The sequence below is a fragment of the Patella vulgata genome, chromosome 8 (assembly GCF_932274485.2).
Source record: "Patella vulgata chromosome 8, xgPatVulg1.2, whole genome shotgun sequence".
NCBI lineage: Eukaryota > Metazoa > Mollusca > Gastropoda > Patellidae > Patella > Patella vulgata.
This window is the reverse complement of record NC_065886.2, coordinates 2,934,814-2,959,903: the sequence shown is the minus strand read 5'-3', so window position 1 is coordinate 2,959,903 and position 25,090 is coordinate 2,934,814. Positions and strand designations below refer to the sequence as shown.

Genomic DNA, 25,090 nt, shown 5'->3' with positions numbered 1-25,090 from the left:
ATCTGGATGATAAAATTATTAAAAAAAAAATATAAGTGAGTTATCATTTAATAGAATATATGATTTATTATTTAAAACAAAATATATGATTTATCATTTAAAGCAGAATATATGATTTATTATTTATAACAAAATATTTAATTTATTGTTTAAAAAAAATATGTGATTTATTATTTAAAGCAGAATGCGTGATTTATTATTTAAAGCAAAATATATGATTATGATTATTCAAAATAATATAAATGATTTATTATTCAAAACAAAATAAATGATTTATCATTTAAATTAATATATAATTTATTATTTAAAACAGAATTGACAGCTCCAGTAAATAAATATTAGCCTTATTCTAAGTATTAGATGTTTAAGTGTCCTACCTGTTGTGTAAATTATCCATTATACCCTATTTTACTTGTCCAGAGGGTTCGAAAATATTTTTAAATCCAAGTCACATTTGAAAAGGTTTACATTAGGCTTTTCAAATCATTTAGTTGAATTTTTCCAATTTTTTAAATTAGGTGTGTTAAGATGAAATTTGTATCATCAATTAATTGGAATACTGTAAAATTGTACAATTTGTTGACCAGAATAAAGATTGGGACATATTATTCTGTTACAACAAGAGTGGTATTGAGCCTTTAAGGAATCAGATAGGGAATTACTCCGGCCTTTAAGGGCTGCGTATCTAAGTACCAGGTACGATTGCAAATGCTATGGAAAAAATATGAAATGAGGGAAAACGTCATCCTTTTGTGTAAGGACTGGGGTAATGATTTGCACCATACAGTGTGATATGGGGGGATTTTGCACTACGACTTCAGGGTATTTCCAATTCCAATTGAGATAACGGTTTTTTACGTGCAAGTTACTGACTATACGCTGTGCTCTCCAGGCCCTCGATCCTGCACCGTTTGTTAGGATCTCCTGGTTAGCGAGCCACCATGGTGCACCATTTATATATACGAAGTACGATTGGAAGGGATGATTGAAGCTTTAGCTAAGAATATGTTCTTTAAAAGGCATTTAGTAACTGGATAGAGTAACAACAAACCACATACTTATGGAAAACAGCTACTAGTGTATTTAAGGCGACGTTTCGTAGAGTATTCTCTCAACGTTATCAAGCTAATACAGTAAAACAGGTATGAGGCAAATATATATAGACAAAATACAACAACATAACCGAAACCATACTTAGCAACAACATGATCAAAGGCCTACACCAACACTTATTAAGATATACAATAGCAGATAGAGAGTTAATTATGGCCAGTGAGGATGTCTTAACAACAAGAATGGAAACCATACCTTACAACAATTAGATCAAAGAGTTGTGACACAATTTGGTAACAATATACAAAAGTAAGAAAACAAACCGCTATGTTAAACGATCAATAAGGTGACTAAGTAGCCGCGATATTAACCGAATATGGGAGGTGATTATTATTATAGTTAAGACAATAAATTAAGGCAATAGAGTATATACAACAGATAAATGTAACATGATGAAGGGTAGATTAAATATAACTGGTATTTCATTGCACATATTTCATTAACCATATTCGGTTAATATCGCAAATACTTAGTCTATATATATTTGCCTCATACCTGTTTTACTGTATTAGCTTGATAACGTCGAGAGAATACTCTACGAAACGTCGCCTTAAATACACTAGTAGCTGTTTTCCATAACTATAAGTATGTGTTATGTTGTTTAGCTAAGAAGGGAGGTAACCATGGATTTTTTTTTCTCGAAAAGGGAATAGGGGGCAGAAGGTTAATCTGTTATTTAATACAGAGAGGGAGAGAGAGAGAGAGAGAGAGAGAGATGTGAGGTTAACGTCCGCACAAAGGTCATTTCGGCATGACCCATCGACCACCCAACCTGCTGTTCATGACTTGAAGTACACAAAGTTGTTGTCTTAGTCTTTTGAATTTAAATAACACGTTCTATATATAGAAATGAAGTCTACTAGTAAGTGCAGAAGGACCGCACTACACGTAAAACAAAAATCTACAAGATAAACCTGCGGACAAGACAGAAAATAGACATTGCACCAAATAAACAGATATTAAATCAAGTGAATGGAAGTCGGGTTGTTGAGAACTTCACCCGAGACAGGAGGATCGTCACCTGAAGTATTAGCCACACCCGAGACAGGAGGTTCGTTACTTGAAGTATTATCTAAACCGTGATCACCAGGAGGATGTTGTACATTAACATAGGTTCTTAAACCATCATAGGTTGATTCTAACCTACCCTCACCAGTACCAATTTGTAATCCGCTGTACGTCAAACTTTCTGAAAAACATTCAATGCATACTTTGATCAATGAAAATATACAAACAGTTTACACACTTAGTATAAAATATTTTTTAAAGAACAAAACGAATATAATATGTTGTAATTTCAAAAGGCGGGCAGATTAAATGTTTAGATATAGATAACAAAATATCTTCACTAGACGAACTTATGAACTCGCCGGAGTTCAGTCGCTGCTATGGTAGTGGGACAGAATGTTATTTTTAAAGTTTTTCTCTCGTGGACTTTGTAAACAGACCCTAGATATCAAGGATTCCTATACGTTTTCGTATGTTTTTTCACCAGACTTCAGACTTTCGTAACTTCTCGTATCGTTGGTTGGCTGAAGACCGTCGTAAGTCGGGTTGTTGAGAACTTCACCTGAGACAGGAGGGTCGCCATTTGAAGTATAAGCTACACCTGAAAATTACATAAACAATGTACCTATTTCCCGGGTAGTCGGCGACGTTTTATCTGGAGCTCACTATTCTGTAAACATTTGAAACCCTACGTTTTTGTGCGTTTGTTTTACAGTATTGCCGAAGTGCCAATCTGATCAAAATACAGATCTATATTTCGTTTCGTTTTTTTATACTTTCGATGGCCTACACTACATGAAGATCTGACAAGTTATAGCGATAGGTCACGTCAGGGGTCAAAAGACCAACTTTTGACCTATGAGGTCAGACATTTGATTAACCAATCAGCATTGATGTTACTAGTGGATTACCCACAGTTCCGGGCAAAAAAAGTCAAACACTCGATTCGACAGACCATTTGAATGGCTGACCCCTCATTTCAAGCAGAACACGAGTTAAACAACAAGTCTTCGAGATCCAAGTGCAGTAAAGACAAGTAAAACGAAATTTTGAACTATAAAAACGAAACGAAATAGGATCTGTGTTTTAACCAGATTGTCGAAGTGCTGTTTTCTGGGGGTTGTAGCTGATTCCAACACTAACCACGAAAATTGTACTTTTAATAAACGAGTGTCCAAAACTGGCTAACGGTCACAATAACAAGATAGGTATCGCAAGGGCGAGCCGGTCACCAGACTAAAGTTACAGTAGACTATGGAACATACATGTATATACAAGCTTAGGATTAAAATAATAATATAATAATATTTGACAAGAAATGTTAAATTGTACATAGGAAACAGATGTTTAAACACAGCAGAAGATATGGATATAGCAAGGACGCATGTTAACTATAATTACGTAATATATATCGTTACATTAAGTTTAAACCCAAACACTTAAAAGACTTGAAAGATTAATGAGATATCAATTGGGACTTTGGTCAATTACTACTTTAACTAAAATTATATCATAAAATATATACAAAGATACACTGTAACTGTATATTAGACTTTCTGAATTTAACTTTGTTTTAAACGATTTTATTTTGTTTGAATTTCTTAATTGCCAAATAAATGAAATGGGGTTTATCGTCCTACTGTTCTGCCCCGACTGGGCTAATGAAGACGACGTACGCCATACAGTGTGCTGTGAGCCAAATTTCGCCCGGAAAGTGGCGCTACTACCTACTCTTATATCGAATCCCAACTGCACGCCATTGTGTACACGGGTCCTCGGTTTTTCGTCTTATCCGAACGACTAGACAGCTGTCCGCAGGCTCTCCGCTCTGTACCGTCGACAAGGGGAAACCACGCCGGAAAATCCCGATGGACTTTCTCGGCCAACACCGGCATCGAACCCGCGACCTTATTTTCCAAGTATTACAAATTACAGGCTTGATTTATTATAATTTAATGGTTGAGGAGGAATTATGCTTAGAACGTATATTTATGTTGAGCGCAGATTACCCTCCTCGGACATATTACTCCCGCGCATGCGCGAATCTCCGTCTAATTTCCGATGAGTAATCTGCGCGCGCGAAGTGAACTTTGTCCGGACTAAAATGGATTACCACGATGATAATCTGACTAATCTTACTCGGTATTCACTATGGATCAGTGCGTTAGTATTAGTCATTTTAATGATTACATTTTAATGAATTTTGTGACCGTCAGTTACTGGTCGAGCAAATCGGAGCAAATCGACACGGAAAGAAAAAATATCATCGCATTTGGCTACCAGGAAAGAGGAACTAGTAGATAGGCTTTTGAGTTATAAAGCAGTTTCCGTCGAGAGGTCTACCTGACATACTTTGTGAACCTACATACGGGTCTCTAAGACTTCGTTACTAAAGTAACTACGATCGGTCAAACTATTATTACACTACAGCAAATATTTTTGACATTCAGTCACGTGGTCAGCACCGATTATGAGATACTGCTGACTAGAATTAAAAATCTTATTTTCTAAGCACACACGCTAATTATGCAGTGATTTTGAAAATTATTTCACTACAAAGACCATATGAGGCAGATCATATATAATATAATATATAGTTGCGTCTGACACACTACAATATCTCTAAAAACATCGTGGGGTAATCAGCGCAAAGTTGGCAATCTGCGCGCCAGCTTCATAAGCGCAGATTGCAATCTGCGCGCGCGGAGTGATGACAGCGCAGATTGCAATCTGCGCGAGGGGTGAAGATTGCGCCTAACATTTATACTCTTAAAAAAAGTAGAGGATATTGAAATGCAAATACGTATGCAGGTTGTGATATGATAAATAGTCATGGACACTTGACATGCTTTGAGAGTATGTTCACAGATGAAGAACCACTGAGCTGCCTGTGCGATACGCAATAGAGGGGTTCATTGTCAAATTTGACACTTCAAGGAAGTGTTGATGAAAACTGCCGCTTGCTGGTTTATCCTATCCATGTTTGCTTTCCTATCGGTTCGAGCATAAGATGTACTGTTTCGCGTATCTTTGCTTTAGTGTGTTACGTTTATTTTGGTCGGGAGACGTGTTCGTGGACGTCAACGTCAACAGACAACACTGCAAGAATTGGCCGTTGCACTGCAAGAGGAGTGGGTCAGATTGCCCCAAATCGTGATTGAACGGTTGATTAGGAGCATGCCACGACTAATTGCTGAGGATTGGTGGAGCAATTACTCAAGACAAAAATCAAGAAGGTCCATTTTCACTTTTGACAGTGTATCTCTTTGCGAATGAAATGGGGCCGCCAGATAAGCCCCCAATATGAACTGTTTATGTTCATGCGTAGACAATTGGCCTGTTATTAACATACACAGGTTACCTCTTATAAAAACAGCAGTGCATTTCCGCAGTTTTGTATTGTTTCTGAATATCCCCTACTTTTATTGAAGAGCATTGATGATTGGTGTTTTTAATATTTATATAGTATCTAATGTATCAGCTATTAATAATAGCTATGTTTAAAACCTGCTATATAACTAGCGCTGTCGACGAATCCTACCTAACGATACAAGCAGGACTGGAAGCAGCGCGAACTTTTCGTACGAACATGTAGCCAATATAAATTGGGCTGGGGTCGCTTAATATTCTAATTGAGAGTGATTCAATTCAGATAACTACAGATACAACATTTTAGTAAAATCAAATATGACTTGCAAATCCACTTATGTGGTATATCTAATAATATGCAATGGTTGTTCTGAAAAATATATTGGAAGCGCCGATGGCCGATCTAATATTAGAATGAATCTTTTTTTAACGTAATTAATAGAATATCTGGATGATAAAATTATTAAAAAAAAACTGTAAGTGAGTTATCATTTAATAGAATATATATGATTTATTTTTTAAAACAAAATATATCATATATTATTTAAAACAAAATATATGATTAATTATTTAAAGCAAAATATATGATTCATTATTTATAGCAAAATATTTAATTTATTATTTAAAACATAATATATTATTTATTATTTAGAACAGAATTGATGAGTTATCATTTAAAATAATATTTGTCATTTAAAATGCTTTTTTTTCTCAAGTATAACAAAATATATGATTTATTATTTAAAATAAAATAAAGGATTTATTATTTAAAATAAAAAAAAGGATTTATCATTTAAAATAAAAAAAGGATTTATCATTAAAAGCAAAACATATGATTTATCATTTAAAACAAAATATATGATTTATTATTTAAAATAAAATAAAGGATTTATTATTTAAAACAAAATATATGATTTATCATTTAAAATAAAGAATTTTTCATTTAAATTAAAATAAAGGATTTATCATTTAAAATAACATAAAAGATTTCCCATTTAACATAAAATAAGTGATTTATTATTTAACTAAAAGACATGATTTAAAAATAAGATAATGATTTTAGAAGATGATCCAAACAAAATACAAAAATAACTATTTATTGGAATGAATCTATAATGGATCTAGTTGGTAGTTAAGGAATCAGATAGGGAATTACTCCGACCTTTAAGGGCTGCGTATCTAAGTACCAGGTACGATTGCAAATGATATGGAAAAAAAATATGTGTAAGGACTGGGCTAATGATTTGCACCATACAGTGTGCTATGGGGGTAAAATTTTGCACTACGACTTCATGGTATATCCAATTCCAATTGAGATGACCGAGAGAGAGAGAGAGAGAGAGAGAGAGTAGGTAATTCCTGGACTAACATTGTTTATTATTCAAAACAAATATAGGACACTAAATTTAAAATATAATAAAAAATATGATTTATCATCTAAATTAAAATGTATGATTTCTAAGTTAAACAAAAGATATAATTTATCATTTAAAATAAAGATTTATTATTGAAATAAATTATTTATTATCTTACGTTAAATAAAGAATTCATCATTTAAAATAAAATTAAGGATTTATCATTTAAAATAAAATAAAGAATTCCTCATTTAGAATAAAAAAAGATTTCTCATTTAAAATAAAATAAAGGATTTCTCATTTAAATAAAATAAAGGATTTCTCATTTAGAATCAAAAAGAAGATTTAAAATTTTAAAAACCTGCTTTTAGAAGATGAACAACCAAAAATATAATGATTACTATTTATTGAAATAAGTTGATAGTTGTCAGATAATGAATCACCCCGTCCGTCAACAATTCTGTGAGGTGCATAATGAGGAATGGCTCAATTTTTAAATCTTAAAGTTTTTAATGTATGTTTCAGCTTGTTCGAATCTCGAGTCTAAAAAGAGTAAACAGTCAGTCGAGCTAAGATGCACATTACAGGTATACAGAGAGAGAGAGAGAGAGAGGGAGAGAGAGAGAAGGAGAGAGAAGGAGAGAGAAAGAGGGGGAGAGAGATAGACAGAGAGACAAGGAGACACAGACAGACACAGGTCAACACAAAGGTCATTTCGGCACTAATATAATATAGTCATTCATTTGCGCATTGGGGATTGAGAAAGAGTAAGATGTTAACGTCCACACAAAGGTCATTTCGGCACTGATAGATGGTTCAATTTTGTTTTAGTAACTCACTTGTGCCTTGGACTCTTTAGCAGTGGGTAGAAACCGTAGGATCCACTAGGATATACACACACAACTCTACCCATTGTCACGTGACTCATTAACAGACCTTATGTTCTAAAGCGCACTCATTTGAGCTCTCATTTGACCAATCGACCATCCAACCACACGTTAAAATAAGTTGAAGATAAACCCTGGATACCCTACAGGCCTGCTGTTCGTGACATGACGTACACAAAGTTGTCTTAGTATTTTGAATTGAAGTAACACGTTCTATATATAGAAATGAAGTGTAGGCAATCTCTCGTGGACCTTGTAAACAGGCCCCAGATATCAAGCACTCCTATACGTTTTCATATGTTTTTTCACCAGATTTCAGACTTTCGTAAACTCTCGCATCATTGGATGGCTGAAGACCGTCGTAAGTCGGGTTGTTGAGAACTTCACCCGAAACAGGAGGGTCATTAGGAGGATGTTGCACATTAACATAGGTTCTTAAATCATCATAGGCAGACTCTAAACTACCCTTACCAGGACCAATTTGTAATCCGCTGTACGTCAAAATTTCTGAAATATTTTTTAAAGAACAAAACGAATATAATATGTTGTAATTTCAAAAGACGGGCAGATTAAATGTTTAGATATAGATAACAAAATATCTTGACATGAATTCTCCAGATTCACGAAACTATAAACAACACTTAACAACAAGTGGGAAGCGGACCTGACAAATCTCGAAGTGTTTGTCCGTTCTGACAACTCAGCTACGGTGGTCCCCATGTCGTTGTTACTATTAACACGACTATGTGATGTATACGATTACTACGACACCCACGTGTATATACGATTAACATACACCGTGTGATGTATACGATTATCATGGACCCATGTGGTAGATACGATTACAACGACATCCATGTGGTATATACGATTACCTCATCCCATGTGGCAGATACGATTACCATGGCCCCATGTGATAGATACGATTACCACACCCCACGTGGTACATACGATTACCACGACTCCCACGTGGTGTTTACGAAAAATGCTACACCTTGTGGTATATACGATAATGCTTATAAGTATATTTTCACGGTACACTGCAATTTGCTAAGCAATATAATATTTTAATAACAGAAAAAAAACAATCTTACCTTGATTAGGCTGTCGTTTTTTTCTGACCACCATGAAGATGATAAAACTGACCACTAGTATTAATACTATAGATACAATCACTCCACTAATCAGCCCTATGTTGATTTCAGGTCCTTGTGTGGCTCTTGAGGCTAAAAAACATGACAGAGGGAGTTAGATCTCAAAACTAAACAGGTTATATTTGAATTAAATTAATTTGGTTTGTACTTAGGTCTTTTAAGGATTGAGAAGAAACAACGACAGGCGACTCTAGCATTGTCACGTCTGAAGAACTGTTCTGCCAACATCTGGATCGAACCCGGGACCCCCTGGTTAGCCAGCACCTTACTCGCCGAGTCACCACGACCCCCTGTTTTAGAAACGCAATGATATCTTACCAGTTAAATCTGTTACGTGTTGATAAGAATCTGTACAACCATACTGAGTACATACAGTTACAGTAACAGTGATATCCACCATCTCACTAATTGTTACAATGCCTGATATAATTGTTACGTGTTTATTTATTACAGTACCATATATATTTACTGGTCTGATTCCATGTTCAGATGTTGTATCAACTGAGATTGCTGTTTTATTCAAACTGTTAACTTGTTGTTGATACCACGTGGTGTTATAAACATCTCCACTAATTATAAACGGTGCTTTAATTTCAACTTTATTCTGCACTCTCACGTCAATCACTTGTCCATCATCCAATGCTAATGGTGGTGCTGTAAATTAACATGAATAAATTAATCTTTCAGTGTATTAAGAATGCAAACAGACAAAATATATTATAGCCAGTGGCATACAATTTAACACAGATAAGTTTCTCAACATTAGCGGTATTACCGGTATTACTTGTATGCAACGATTACCTTTCACATGCTGATGATACACAACCTGTGTCATCTTTCAAGACAAATCAGATCACCCCTGCTCTTACCTTAAAGACTCAGGTTGATCATCTGTGGTGTTACTTCCAGTTGCGCCGTATTAGCGGTATTATAAACAGCATCACCATGGATGCCACATTGATGTATATTTTATCTGTTTGATAAACCTACCTTCTATGTTGATGCATATTTCATCTGTTTGATAAACTGAACCTCTAAAATCTTTAATACCATTACTAGCATTACAGACATAAGTTCCTTCATTCACTATGGTGTTATTTAAAACTATAGCTGTTCTATCTTTTGTTGGTACTCCCTTTATCTCTCTCACAAACTGACCATCAACATAATGTCTCCAGTTACTCATGGTACAATTATTAGGGTAGCCGTCCAAAACTCGACAAATCAGTTCAATAGCTTCTGATGTATCATTAACAGTTATATTTAAACTAAGAGGATCTGAAAATATACAAAGTAATAGTCACATTACTAGGTGAATTTAAAAAACATAACTGACATTTAACAAGCTAGAAATACAAATTGATATTGACATTTAAAATAGGCGAAGCTATATTTAAATTTAGAGCATCTAAAAATACAATGTGATAGTCACATTTAAACTTGGTGAATTTAGAAATACAAATTTACCATAACATCAAAACGAAAATGATGAATAAATTGAGTAAGATACAGTTATTCGGATGGGACAAAAAACCGACGTTGAAATTCGATATAGAGTAAGAGTAGGCGGTAGAGCAAAATTTCACCCATCGCACACAGTATGGCGTATGCCCGTCTTCATTGGCCCAGTCGAAGCAGAACAGTAGGATGTTAAACCTTATTTCATTTCCCTGCAAATATGGGACGGGGGGGGGGGGGGGCAGAATGGTTAACGCGTGTACGTTGTATCAGAAGGTCTGTCATTTATGGAAGGGTATCGCTGCCAATATTAAATGCTCTGCTAAAATCTGTTTTTCCATTGGTTATGTGTAAAAAGTACATGGTACAAAGTCCTAATACCGGTAGAGTCAAAATACCCCTAAGGCAATTGTTAAATATAGAACGTCGTTACTGGAAAATTCTGTAATTTTTCCAGTCAACATCTTACATTTCATTCATTACATTTTACATTTGATCTCTGCCGCTCCTAATTTGTCCTTTACGCTTTCTACACAGCACTATCATTGATACGCAAATGTAGGACACCACGTGACTTATTAACAGCCTCGTTTCCGTATATGTTAATAATTCGCGTGGTATCAAACATTTGCATAATATAAATTATAATGTTGTTCGTAACATGCACATAATCTAAACTCGGTGTTTTATTAATATACAGAAGTTAAAACGCTTATCGAATAAATACTGGTGTTAAATATACAGTAAAACAATCTAGTGCAGAATTGTTGTATTGTATCTGATTATATCTGTGTATTCGTTTTAAATATACAGTAACACAATCTAAATATTACTACCAGTATTGTATCTGTATATCTGTTTGTCTGATTATGTGTGTATGTAGGTGCCTCCTATCACACTTCGTCCCCGCGATCCACCCTGAAATATGTGGTATCAACTTAACCAGCATGACACTGTGAATAATTTAGGTCATGATTCTGCTGGTACGTGACAACACTACTAGTACAGTACTGTATGTGTATATACATGATATCACAGTACCTTATTGTTATATTGTATGTACGTGTTAATACTACTATTACAGTACAGTATTGTATACACGTGATATTACTACTAGTACAGTAGGGTATTGTTCTATTGTATAGATTACTACTAGTACAGTATTGTTATACTTACATTGTATGTGCATATATGTGATATTACTACTAGTACAGTGTTGTTATACTTACATTGTATGTGCATATATGTGATATTACTACTAGTACAGTACTGTTATACGTACATTGTATTTGTATATATACTATTCAAAAAAAGTAGGGGATATTTGATTTTGGGGGCATAATACTAAAATATGCAAATGACTACGAAAAAAGTCACTATAGAACCTAACAGAAGAAACATTTCCAGTTACATGTGACGCCCAAACGCACCAATAGCAACCGCATGGAATGCAGGTGATGCTTGGGATCATCATGGGGGTCCAACCCAAGATTTGCACGACTCTGACTTTGAATGTTACAGTCATTGTGGCATTGAATTCCAGGGTGGAAACATCAGTTTAATTGTTTTAGTGACCAGAAAACAAATTTTGATATGCGTCGGCTTACCCAAAATGAAAGGTTACGTGCCCTTGGCATGCTACAGATCGGCACAACACAGGCGGTTGTGGCGCGGACGATGAATGTTTCTCAGTCTGTCATAAGCAGGCTATGGTCCAGATACCATGATACACAATCTGTACAGGACAGACCACGCTCAGGTCGACCAAGGGCGACAACTCAAGCCCAGGATCGATTTATCCGTACCTTGGCCTTGAGAAATCGTGTCATCACAGCAAATCAGATCAGCGCTCGTCTTCAAACAGACACTGGTGTGAGAGTGAGTGGCCAGATGATTCGGAATCGACTGCATAGGGGTCACCTTCGCGCCCGACGCCCTCGCGTGATCCCTTGTTTGAGAGATCATCACATTCAGGCAAGACGTCGTTGGTGTAGGGATCGTCAACACTGGGATAATCGACGCTGGAGCAATGTGATGTTTTCAGATGAGTCAAGGTTCACTGTTGATTTTTTGGACAGACGTAGGAGGGTGTGGCGTCGTCGAAACGAGCGCTTCCAAGACGTTAACGTCATCAGACATGATCGATTTGCGGGTGGTTCTGTTATGGTGTGGGGAGGCATCACTGTTGCTGGAAGAACGGCTTTACATATTGTTGCAGGGCGTGTTACAGGCCAGTACTACCGGGACAACATCTTGGCAGTCCATGTTGTGCCGTTCGCACGACGTCATGGCCGCCGTTTCATCTTCCAGGATGACAACGCAAGATGTCACAGGGCCAGGATCGTTACAGGTTACCTCCAACAACAGAACATCACCACATTACCTTGGCCAGCACTGAGTCCCGACCTCTCCCCCATCGAGCATGTCTGGGACATGCTTGGACAGAGGTTACGTCAACGTCAACAACGTCCTGCCAATGTCCAAGAACTTGCTGCTGCGTTGCAACAGGAATGGGACAATCTGGACCAAAATGACGTGGCATCACTACTAGTACAGTATTGTTATACTTACATTGTATCTGTATATACGTGACGTCACTACTAGTACAATATGATCCTATAGATGAAGTACACATGTACATAGCCCCCTCTAATCTTGTTATATTAGATTTAACATAAACTGATCCATTGTATGTTTCATCTTTATCTCCATAAATCTTCCATTGGTAGGTTATTTCATTGTTTGTATGATCACTAGAAACAATGGATGCCGAACAGTTTAAATAAAGATCGTCACCTTCAGATAAAACAAGTGTATTACCATCAACGTCTGGATCACCGGCTTTATTGTATCTAATAGTTGTTGTTAATTCACACTGCGGTGGATCTTTAAAGAAAAGACAACATTCTTCAAAGACATGCCACAATAATATCGTTTTATATCGTATGTCTGACACCACTTATTAATGTTTATACTCATTTCGTTTTCAAGAGACCTTTACAGATGTTATGATACAATATTAGATCATACATGTATATTGAAGTGATTATTACCTATCTTGACAGGTAGAATATATCGATTACTTCTCCCATTATTATATCTACAGGACCATACAGTGTTAGAATCTCTCGTCTTGTTGATATGTCTGATTAAAAGAGTTTTGGTTTTTAGTGATGATTCACAGCCATAACCTCTTTCTCCATTGTGTACAGACAATCTACAGGAAGACTGACCCCAGAAACTTCTCCATGTCACAGTAGCAACATCAGTGCCGTTCCTTTGAAATTTTGCGTTTGAAAAAAGAAGTCCATCACCAGGTCTCTGGCAACGTAGTCGAAATACAGAATTCTCTTCCGCTATTTCAGGAATCCCGTAAAGATTGAGATATTGTCCATCCACTGAAATTTAAATTGTTAATACAGTATGGGATAAATATTCGTTATTTATTTGAAGGACGAAATACCGCCAGAATGTTCCTTATATCAACAACACATACGCAGTCATGTCCGTATATTTGTCTTGCGTATTTGTTTGTGTGTTGTGCGCCCCCCCACCCCCGCCCAGCACTTACTATGTTTTTAGCTTAACCATGTAACAATTCAGTAGAAGCTACCACCACCCACTCCCTTTCCTGGGTCTATTAAACTAACAAATGTCGTGTAATTAGATTAGAAAAATGTGATTTTTTTTGTCGATTAAATTCATATTTAATTCATAGATGTTATTAATACTCCACATTCACTGTTCCCCAATTCATGGAGGTGGGGGCGGACTGGGTGATTAGTCATTTCCATATGTATATTTTAAACGCGATACAGGATCTAGTTCTAAGTGGTGTTTTCCTTTTAATATGTTGGGTGAAGTCATGTGTCGATAGTAACGATATTTCGGCCGCCTACTTCACATGGGGAGACAATAATAATACGTTCAAGATGATACTATTTGATTCTGATGGTTTCCAAGAGTTTTCTCATCTTTTTATTGTGTTGGTTGTACCAGTAGGGTTTATTGGATGATGAGGGAACTCCTGGAAACCATCAGAATCAAATAGTATCATCTTGAACGTATACTTTATCCAATACCCAAACCTTAGATGTACATCATTATCCAAGGTTGGATCAGGAGACCTAACAAAACAAAACAAGGACGAACCGGCTCCCCACGCACGGCGCGAAGGCCCGGACAGGTGGCTTATTATTTTTTTTATTTCTCCTGCTTTTCAAAAAATTACTGGACTGACAGAATCTGATTCCAATGCGGTACCACATTCAGAAAAGTCACCGGGTTTCGCCTACTTGTCGATCCATTTTAAACATTACTCGGCATATACCTCCGGGCCCCTGGACAAGTGTCTTAGTTGCGCCCCAAACCCAACGGTCCCTGACATTATGGAGAACAGTGGTAATAGCAATATATACGACGACGACACTAACTAAATAAAACAGCCCCAACCTGATTTATGAATAACCTGTACAATTAATGTAGTTTTGTATTTTGTCTTTAAGGTTCGGGGATATATATATTAAAACAGGACTCGTGTTGGTTGTTAATACATTTCTATATTATTTGGTTAACAATTACTCATCATTAACTACAGAACATAATTAAAGTTAACAGTCTTGGTACAAATGCTTAATAGTAAATAAGCTCCAATACAAAGATGGTAATTGACATAAACGTGTGTCTCCAAATATCAAAAAGTTTGTGATCCGAGGTTGATCTCCTATGGAAGCCTATAACTACCATTCGTAATCACTACTTTTCGCCCCTTCAAAACACGAACGGTCTAAAAGTAGAAGCTACGACAACATGTGAGGCAACAGCACTCTATACAAGCCAAAATCAATTCGAAAATAGGAAACGATAATAGCGCCCCTCGATTTTTTCCTAATTTCTAATTTTCGACTTAGTCATATTTTTGCATTTTTGGATGTAAGAAGGTGCAAACACGTATACCAAGCCAAAATGGAACTTGAAAAGTAACAATTAACACACCGCGCTATTAGCGACATATCATATTTGTGCTGCCGACTTTTCGAGTTTCGCCTCGGAAGTTGATGTAGTTTCTACATTCTAGATCACATTTGAATACGTGCATTGATAATTGGATTTCGTTTACTGTGGCTTCATACAATATGTAAAATATAAAAGTTTACCCTATTGGATATTATTATTTCAAATTATAGTATCACTATGGGTAGGAAAGGTACAAGAACGAGTCGAATAGCAATATTTCATTATAGCCGCCAAAATGCTCTAATGTGAACGACAAGAAGTGTGATTGTAAGCATTTCTTACAAATGAAGTTTCTATCAGGATTCAGATTATGGAACATTACGGTGCCTGAAATTAAGAATTGGCCGATTGTACACGCAAAACTTAAATTTAAAGAAAACGGGGAAAATGCTGAAAATATATTGTTCAATAGGTGTCGGAAAGAAAAACTAAAGCCACTAAAAATAAAATCTGATATTAGAAAATCAAAAACACTGTGCTAATGTATTATCGAGAGAGAGAGAGGCAGAGAGGGAGAGAGAGGGAGAGAGAGATGGGACTTAACGTCCATTTCGAGACTATGGTTCAATATTTATTTCAATAATTCAGTTGTGCGTAGGGGTCGTTAGCAGTGGGCAGACCCACTCCCTGGTCATGTTCAAGCTGGGCATCGACGCCACTCCACTCGAACTGTTACCATTGTCTGTTTATTTCTTAATTGTCGTTCACGTATACAAACCAACACTTTCATGGAAACTGAAACATTTTAGCCCAAAGATAAATTAAAACAAAGAATATTGGAGACAGATGATTAAGGAAATAAATAAGGCAATATGAAACAGATATAAATGGGGATAACTAAGGTCAGTGCCGGACTAGGCCCACCTGTCCACCAGTCCGTGACAGGTGGGCCTAAGATCATTAAAAAAAAGAGAAAAGAAAAAAAGGGAAAGAAAAAAGAAAAGGGAAAGAAAGGAGAGGGGGGGGGGGGAGAAAGGAAAAAATGAAGGAGAGGACAGGACACAGGACGAGAGAAAGAAAATATAGGAAAAAAATGACAAACAACACAAAAGTATAAGTGTACTAGAATTCTCAAATTCATCTAATGATAGTGCTCTTAGGTCATTCTGTTATCTAATTGTATCAGGAAATCAAAAATTAGCCTTCTTCTGCTTTGGTCTGAAATGCTTGGAAAATGGGTTTGCGGTTGTCAATTTTCAAAATTTCGGCGCGTACTTGTGTGGGCCTTGGTCAATGACCTGACAGTCCGACACTGACTAAGGTGGATGACGCTCCATTAAAATATATCTCACTGAATTAAGTAATACTGCGCGGATTATCACGACGTATTATACATTTACTATCGGGTCGAATTAATTAATTGTGAAAAAATCAATTATTTATGTTTAAAGATGGGTTTCCAGAAAAGTCTTTATCGGGTGGTAATTGTGGTATATTTGGAAAGTAGAGATATCCAATCTTACTAGCAAAATACTGCATTCGCCAAAAAAACTCATGGAGCGTATACAGGACAATAATGTAAGGGTTCCCCTAATCAACAGCCCGATGATTTGGAATTTCTGCACGCGTGATGTCAAAGGTCACAGGCGAACATTGGATTGATAAACTTTATGAAGAGTTAGACGTACAACACTTTCTGAGATAGAATGACGGAAAAAGACGCGGGTAGTGGATAATCCGTGAATTTAATTAGGATTCGATATTTGTAATAAATAGTAAGCGAGTAAAGACAACATCGTCTTATGCATGCAATGAATTCTCCTCTGACTTCCAAGACGTGACGTAAACATGACCTGGTTTGATCGAATTTTTATAGCAGGACATTCCTTCGCAATTACAATGTTTGAGCCGGATTTGAAGCAAAGTTGACAAATTAATTAGTTTGAATATGTTTGTAGTCCGTCCATATACATTGTATACCATTAAATCACCCAGTTTGTACGCGGGAACCCATCTTTAACTGAAATTCATCCCACTGCATTACAATTCGACTGACTTCCCGTGGTTGTTATGGGTGACTATAAATATCGCCATTGTTAGGATAATATATTATTTCATTACATAACGATTACATCGCCCGTGTTATACTTCTCTTAGTGAATTATGAACAACACATAGGAACAATTTATTATTTAAGCTGCAATAACGCATGACACAATTATATGGTTTCTAAATGATTATCTCTGATTGTATATAGATGTTTGTCTTTGTTCCATATTTTGTATATATATTTTCATTATACCATGGTTGTCATTCTGTGCTTGATAAAGACGGGAGAACCCTCGTCGAAACGTCGCTGTAATAAACTCGTCAAGTAACTTGTATTCCATATAATTGTGTCATGTGTTAAACATTCATTGACTATTAAAAGACTTGTAACGTATATACCCATGCCAGTTCGTACAGTATATAATTATGAACAACCCACAGGATCTATTAAAAGACTTGTAAAGTAAATATCCATGCCAGTTCGTACAGTATATAATTATGAACAACCCACAGGATCTATTAAAAGACTTGTAAAGTAAATATCCATGCCAGTTCGTACAGTATATGATTGATAGTGTATAACAAATATAAAATACATACTAGTTCCTATAGTATATACTTGCTAGTCAACCGGTACTATTAAAGACTGACTTACCATGTTTTTTTGTAACAATAATCACTATCATCATCACGATAATATATTTCATTGTAATGGTTAACTGGTCTGTATCATAACCACCACTTATCAATGACATGTGACGCCTGTTGAATTATGTCATCTCTGTTTCAAATATTACGTCCTGGTATTGTTCAGGGCGGTACACAAAATTCATCAATAATTTTTAATAATCAACGACGTTAAGTTTTTGCATGGAATTAAAAAATGGAATCCCACAAAACTCCATATTTCTGAAAATGAACGTTTGAAAACCTCAGTTCTTAAATCATTTGGCGACCGAAATAACATTCGCAGCGCTTGGGCTGGTATAGACGGGAAATGTCATGCCGTGTGCTTTGGGGAAACTCTTATTTCCTTTATTTGCATGCCCATGTGTACACGGGACCACGGTTTTTCGTCCGATTCGAACAACCAGACACTGTCCTTGTCAAGCTCTCCGTCCAGCATCAGAGATCACCGCGAGCGAGAACCCAACATCTCTTGGTTAAGAGCTACAAATTATCCCAATTTTGACTATGGACATTATTCGTGGTTATCGTAAGGAAGAGGACACAATCTCGTCTAAGCTTAGATATACTCATTTTGAATATTTATTGCATGTTTCGTTGTCGCAAAAATTAACATTTGTTACATTAAGGTTTCTTTAAACAATATTTTATTCATTATGATTACATATAATCTTACAATTGTACAGTCTAAACGATACGAAAACAATCAAACTTCCTGTGAAATATCACTTCCTGTTCACCATTATGAGTTATATATTATTGTCTTTATGTATTATTCATCTATGTAAACTAAATATTTGTTTAGGTTATTACATGTTAAAGTATTTCCTGAAGATTAGGTTGCTATTTCCCCTAGTTTGAATTGTTATCTTGTTCAATCATTTTACTAAATGACGATTTGTCCCGCTACACCTCTAGCATCAGACAGTTGGATGTAGCTCCAATTAATATTTATTAAACATACATTATGCAAGCGCTAAATCTGCCTATTGCAGGTCTTTCTTTAGGCCTGACATGTTATATAAACTATTAATTAGACATTAATTAATTATCAAGACCATAATCAAGCCTGCGATATTTACTAGTTTGGAATTCGAACTGCTGCTCAAAGCTCATTGATGATTAAATCAAACAATGGACAATCGAGACTATGTTTTTTTTAATTGTGCCCACTTTAGTAATAATGATCGTAGCTAGGCCTAAAATTCAATCGCTAAATTCTCGGTTCAGAGGGGACCAATTTGACTGAAATTTCGACAAATTCCCTTATATTATCTAGTTTGTAACTATTATAGCGAGAACTGCCAGCGCTTTATTTAATCCCCCATAAAGTATTTTTAAGCTTATTGCGAATTCTTATCCGCACTAGAGTTTTCTTTTTAAAAAAAACAGGAGCACTAATCATGTATTCTGTATTATCCAAAATAGAGGCATATCTACAACCCGCCCCTGTTAACGGTCTCAATTGTTACCTCATAACTGTATTATGTCCAACAAGGTCAGTTCCCAGAATGGTCAGCACGTGCGCGCTGTATCATAAGGTCTGTCATTGAGTCAGATCAATATGATCTATACTTTATGTATAATTATTATAATGTTTTGATGCTGGGATTTCTAAGTACGAGTTACCTCGTATATAGTTAGTTGACATATGATCTTGAAGACTATACGCGCATGGATCGGAAGCCAGGGGTAATGTATTAATCGTGGTTCCCCTTTGTCAGTGATGCATGACGGATGGCCTGACAAGGACAGCTGTCTAGTCCTTCGGATGAGACGAAAAACCAAGGTCCCATGTATACATTCGAATGCACGTAAAAGATCCCTTGGCAGTTGAAATTCGATATAAGAGTAGGCGATAGTGCAGCTGCCCGGGCAAAATTGCCCTCATAGTACACTGTATGGCGTATGCCCGTCTTCATTAGCCCAGCATAGGAGCAGAACAGTAGGACGTTAAACCCCATTTCATTTCATTTCATAATGTATTAATCACTTGTTTGTTCTGGATATGACCCTGACAGCCGCATTTTGTAGTTTTTGGAGTGCTATGGCTTGTGCATCACTGTAACACTATTTTAGTGATGATAGAGATCAGTTTAGTAAATATATCATTTATTTACATCAAGTATATAAAACAGCTACATAACTACAATAGGAACACATCTTAAACAGAAACTAGACTACGACAGGAACACATCAGGGCGGTGCATAACTATATTAAATTCACTCAGGTGAGTTCGTGCACTCGTCCAAGCCCCTCTTCTCCCCCTCCCCCGCTCGTCTCTCTGTCAGCAAACCCCTGGTTATATAGGGTCTGACAATAGGTAAAATAGATAAGACTCATGATCATATATGATCATTACTTCATGAAATGATTACTGACCAGTGCGTATTCCTTTGAACACATATCATATGTAGTTTGTAAATGACGTATGGGATTAATTAGAACGTGACTAAACAAAACTATATGGAGTTGAAAAGTCAATATCATATATTATCAAAAACTAGCTGGGGTCAATACGTTCTAGAGTACTATATCACACTACTAGCTAGTAAACTGTTACACTGAGGTGATGATGTTTCTAATACCGCTAATATTTCGCAACTGGAAGTAACACCACAGATGATCAACCTGAGTCTTTAAGGTAAGAGCAGGGGTGATCTGATTTGTCTTGAAAGATGACACAGGTTGAGTATCATCAGCATGTGAAAGGTAATCGATGCATACAAGTAATACCGGTAATACCGCTAAGTTAAGACATGAATCAAGGATCACACCAACATCTTTAACGGTACAAGAAGCTTAAATGGTTACACCTGTTTCATATAAGTTCTTGTGATCATTTCTTTGTTCCAAAAATGGTTGCTTCTGTCTTATCATCATTAAGTTTTAGTTTGTTTGTGGTCATCCAGAATTTTATATCGCAAGAACCTAAGGTTATGGTGTTAAGAGCAGGGATGGTCTGATTTGTCGTGAAGATGACACAAGTTGTGTATCATCAGCATGTGAACGGTAATCAGTGCAAACAATTAATAATACCGCTAATGTTGAGAAACTTATATGTGTTAAACTGTATGCTACTAGGTATATGTCGTCTGTTTGTTATGCCACTGGGTATATTTTTTCTGTTTGCATTCTTAATACTCTGAAAGATTAATTTATTCATGTTAATTTACAGCACCACCATAAGCATTGGATGATGGACAAGTGATTGACGTGAGAGTGCAGAATGAAGTTGAAATTAAAGCACCGTTTATAATTGGTGCTACAACAACAACAAAACAGTTTCTAATATGACTGAACTATCAATTGATACAAATGCTGAGCATGGAATCAGACCAGTAAATATATATGGTACTTTAATAAATAAACACGTAACAATTATATCAGGCAGTGTAACAATTAGTGAGATGGTGGATATAACCGTCACTGTAACTGTATGTACTCAGTATGGCTGTACAGGTTCTTACCAACACGTAACAGATTTAACTGATAAGATAGCATTACGTTTTTAAAACAGGGGACCGCGGTGACTCATTGAGTAATGCGCTGTCTCGCTAACCAGGGGGTCCCGGGTTCGATTTAGGTGTCCTCACGATACCCCGGCATGACAATGTTATATTCATCTGCCTGATCTCGTGTTTCCGTACTTTCTTCTCAGTCCTAAAATCCCCTACGTGCAAACCAAACTAATTATTGAAATATAAAATATGTTAATCCAAATATAACCTGCTTAGTTGTGACATCTAACTTTTGTGCGTAAAAAAGAAACCTTGGCAGTTGAAATTTGAGATAGGAGTAGTCCGCGTAGCGCCGCTGTCCATGCAAAATCCCCTCACAATGCACACTTCATGGCGAATGCCCGTGTCTTCATTAGCACAGTCGGCACATAACCACAGCACGTTAAACTTTATTTCATTTATTTAATTTTCTAATCCCCGGTTTTGTGTTAGGATATAGGGGTACCTTTTGGAGATTATTTAGTCGAACTATTCGTCGCTCGTATTGATCTAATTATTTAGTTTGGTGTCATAACTAATTAGATAAAGGCCAAACAGTTTAAAATTGGTATACACCCTCTTAAAGTCTCATATTATGCTCCCATGGAGTGGTTCCGGGGTACTTGTCACCGGTGTCACCACCCTACCTCTCTTATGGTCTTGGTTTTTTGAATACCCTCTAACAGTCTCATATTATGCTCTCATTAAATGGTTCCGGAGTAATTGTTTAATGTTTCCATGTCTTTGAATTTGACATGAATGGTTTGGAGGATTTTAAAAACTAAACGAGATCTGTGTTTTAATTATTTTATTTCAAATTTCTCAATGCCCCGTGTTCTACAGCATGTAAAAAATAAAATCTGAGACAGAATTAAATGAGATAATTCTCATAATAATACTACAATTGAAATAAAATAACTTACAATTGAAATAAAATAACTTACAATTGAAAAAAAATAACTTACAATTGAAATAAAATAATTTACAATTGAAATAAAATAACTTACAATTGAAATAAAATATACTAAAAGTATGACTAAGTTTTGTTTGGATTAAAAACATTTGATAAAGCATTACTGAGTTTGTCTCTTGCGTCCAAACTCAACATTTCTAAGCAAAATAAAAATGTGAAACAAATTGACATTCTACCCAAATACCGTATACCATGGAAAAACGACTTTGGTTGATGGAGCACAAAATGCACAGTGTATACTTTCTTTTGGACATTAGTATAGCAGCTTACAATAACAAAATTTAAACATAATAATAAATAAATAAATCAACAACAATAAAAGCAAAGCTAATAAATATATATTAGAAAAACAATGAGAGGCAAAGATGATTATATTTCAAGAAAACTATTTAAATGAATTATGGTGATAATTAAAACTCTTGACTTTGTTTCCCAGTTATTTGGACAGAACAATGGACGAATAACTCAGTCTGTTATAAATAGCGTATAATATCATCTAGTAGTAAAAATATTTATAGAAACAACAATAATAAAAATCTAACAAAAATAAAGCTTTTTATAAAATATCTACATATCCCACGGCTTAATCCACGTTAATATCTTCATATCCCACGATGAAGAGATGAGCTACCTTATATGCCCCCAAACCCCCTTCTCCCACTACTGGAAGAATATGAAAGTGTGTTTTAAACACAGTCGAGCCGAGAAGAGTACTACGACGACGGTTTAAGAATATAATGCGGGTAGCGTCCAAATATTCTAAACCTTGGTCCGAGGCCCCGGCCTTCATCCTGTCAATCCATAGTACTGGTTACTATGGTAACCTGAAAAATAGTAAACAACAAAACATTATCTGTGGTCATGTTTGGAGTGTGTTTTTAAATATGTAACGTACGTTTCTAATAAATAAATCAAACACGAGTAACAGTACTAATATGATGATATTCATTATAATGTTCTGACAAAACCATTCAAGGGCAGACAACTCTATTGTTCAAATCATCCAACCAATTAGTATGTGCAAAATGGCTTTATTTAACGTCCGCTTTCACCGAAGTGATACCTCCGACAAACCAATAAGTAATAACAACAGTATTATTCTTACCTTAAAATACACGAGTGTCGATTTCAGCGGGTATATATAATTCATTTTCCATTATTTCTATTAAAAACAAACAAGAATAACATAAACAAATTATAAACCATTGTATTAACATAATATATAGACAATAAACCATTATAACTATCATAACATATACAAATATAAAACATTATAACTATCATAGCATATAAACCATTGTATTAGCATAGTATATAGACAATTAGTCAATATAGCTATCTAGCATATAAACCATTGTATTAGCATAGTATATAGACAATTAGTCAATATAACTATCATAGCATATAAACCATTGTATTAGCATAGTATATAGACAATTAGCCATTATAACTATTATAGCATATAAACCATTGTATTAGCATAGTATATAGACAATTAACTATCATAAAATATAAACCATTATAACTAGCATATAATTCGAATTTCGTGTAGGAGGCTGATTATGTTTACTCGGTTTAAGATACCATTTGTCAGTTAATATAATGAAATCTGACGGTGGTCATTATTCCTTAGTTCTATATCAATGAAATCTGATGGTGGTTATTATTCCGAGATTATCATACAACATGTAGGTTCAGTTTATAAAATCTAAGAATAAATTAACTTTTAGTGGTAACCGTTGTCATACTCTTTTTAGAACAACTAATATTAAATATTGGTATGGTTTTTAAACTGCCATTCATATTAGATTTAGGCAGCTGTTCACATACCTAACCAATTTATATTGTGCATTTTAAACATACATTATGTAAGAACTAAACCTGTCTATTGCAGTTTTGTTTTCATTCTTTCACATGACAATTTAAAGGTAATAAACATTTTTAAATGGGTCATAACAGACGCGTCGTTTAAAAAAACACTCGAGACTTTGTTTATTATCTTAGCAATGATACTTGACTATGTAACCTATATCTAATCAAAACTTGAAACACTTATAACTTCACTAAAAATAAAGTAATTTGACTGAAATATCAAATATATTCATTTTTCATTATCTATGTTTGGAACTATTACAGCAAGAACTGACAGCTCTTTATCTTAATCTTACATAATGCATGTCCAATAAAGCACAATGAACATAATAAATCTCTAATAATGTATAATGAACATTGTTTACATAATGAACATAATAAATCTCTAATAAAGCATAATGAACATTGTTTACATTATGCATCGTTAATAATGAACATTGTTTACCCATTGTGTTGTTTCTCACTGCCTCTTGATTTACGTAACAGTTGGTCGTCTCGTCATCATCACCACTTACATACAGTTCATTCTCCAGTATTTCTGATATACAATAATATTAGTATTTTATTTCTGATATATTCAATACAAAAATTAAATATATATTATAAACTTTTAATACAATAAATGACCAGAATATATTCAGGGTAACATTTGCTATATGATACAATGATTGTAAAGGTTCCAATCGGTTGGGTATTAGGACGATGACA

General features: G+C 35.3%; 1 protein-coding gene across 4 annotated transcripts in view; it reads right to left on the bottom strand.

Annotated features, from left to right (window-relative positions):
- Window positions 1-347: 347 nt before the first annotated feature.
- The window catches only part of LOC126830920 (uncharacterized), a 34,557-nt gene continuing 9,814 nt past the window's right edge, over window positions 348-25,090 (bottom strand). For 2 of the 4 annotated variants that reach the window (XM_050561425.2, XM_056102964.1), the window contains 3 exons: window positions 9,205-9,540; window positions 8,827-8,958; window positions 348-2,302 (listed from right to left, as the gene is read on the bottom strand). In XM_050561425.2, the coding sequence (XP_050417382.1) occupies window positions 2,073-2,302; window positions 8,827-8,958; window positions 9,205-9,540 (698 nt within the window). In that variant the 3' untranslated portion in view covers window positions 348-2,072. Of the gene's footprint in view, window positions 2,303-8,826; window positions 8,959-9,204; window positions 9,541-9,876; window positions 10,165-12,915; window positions 13,231-13,397; window positions 13,743-18,004; window positions 18,119-25,090 lie in introns of those variants that run through there. The other 2 variants (XM_050561426.2, XM_050561428.2) reach the window with 2 other exon arrangements.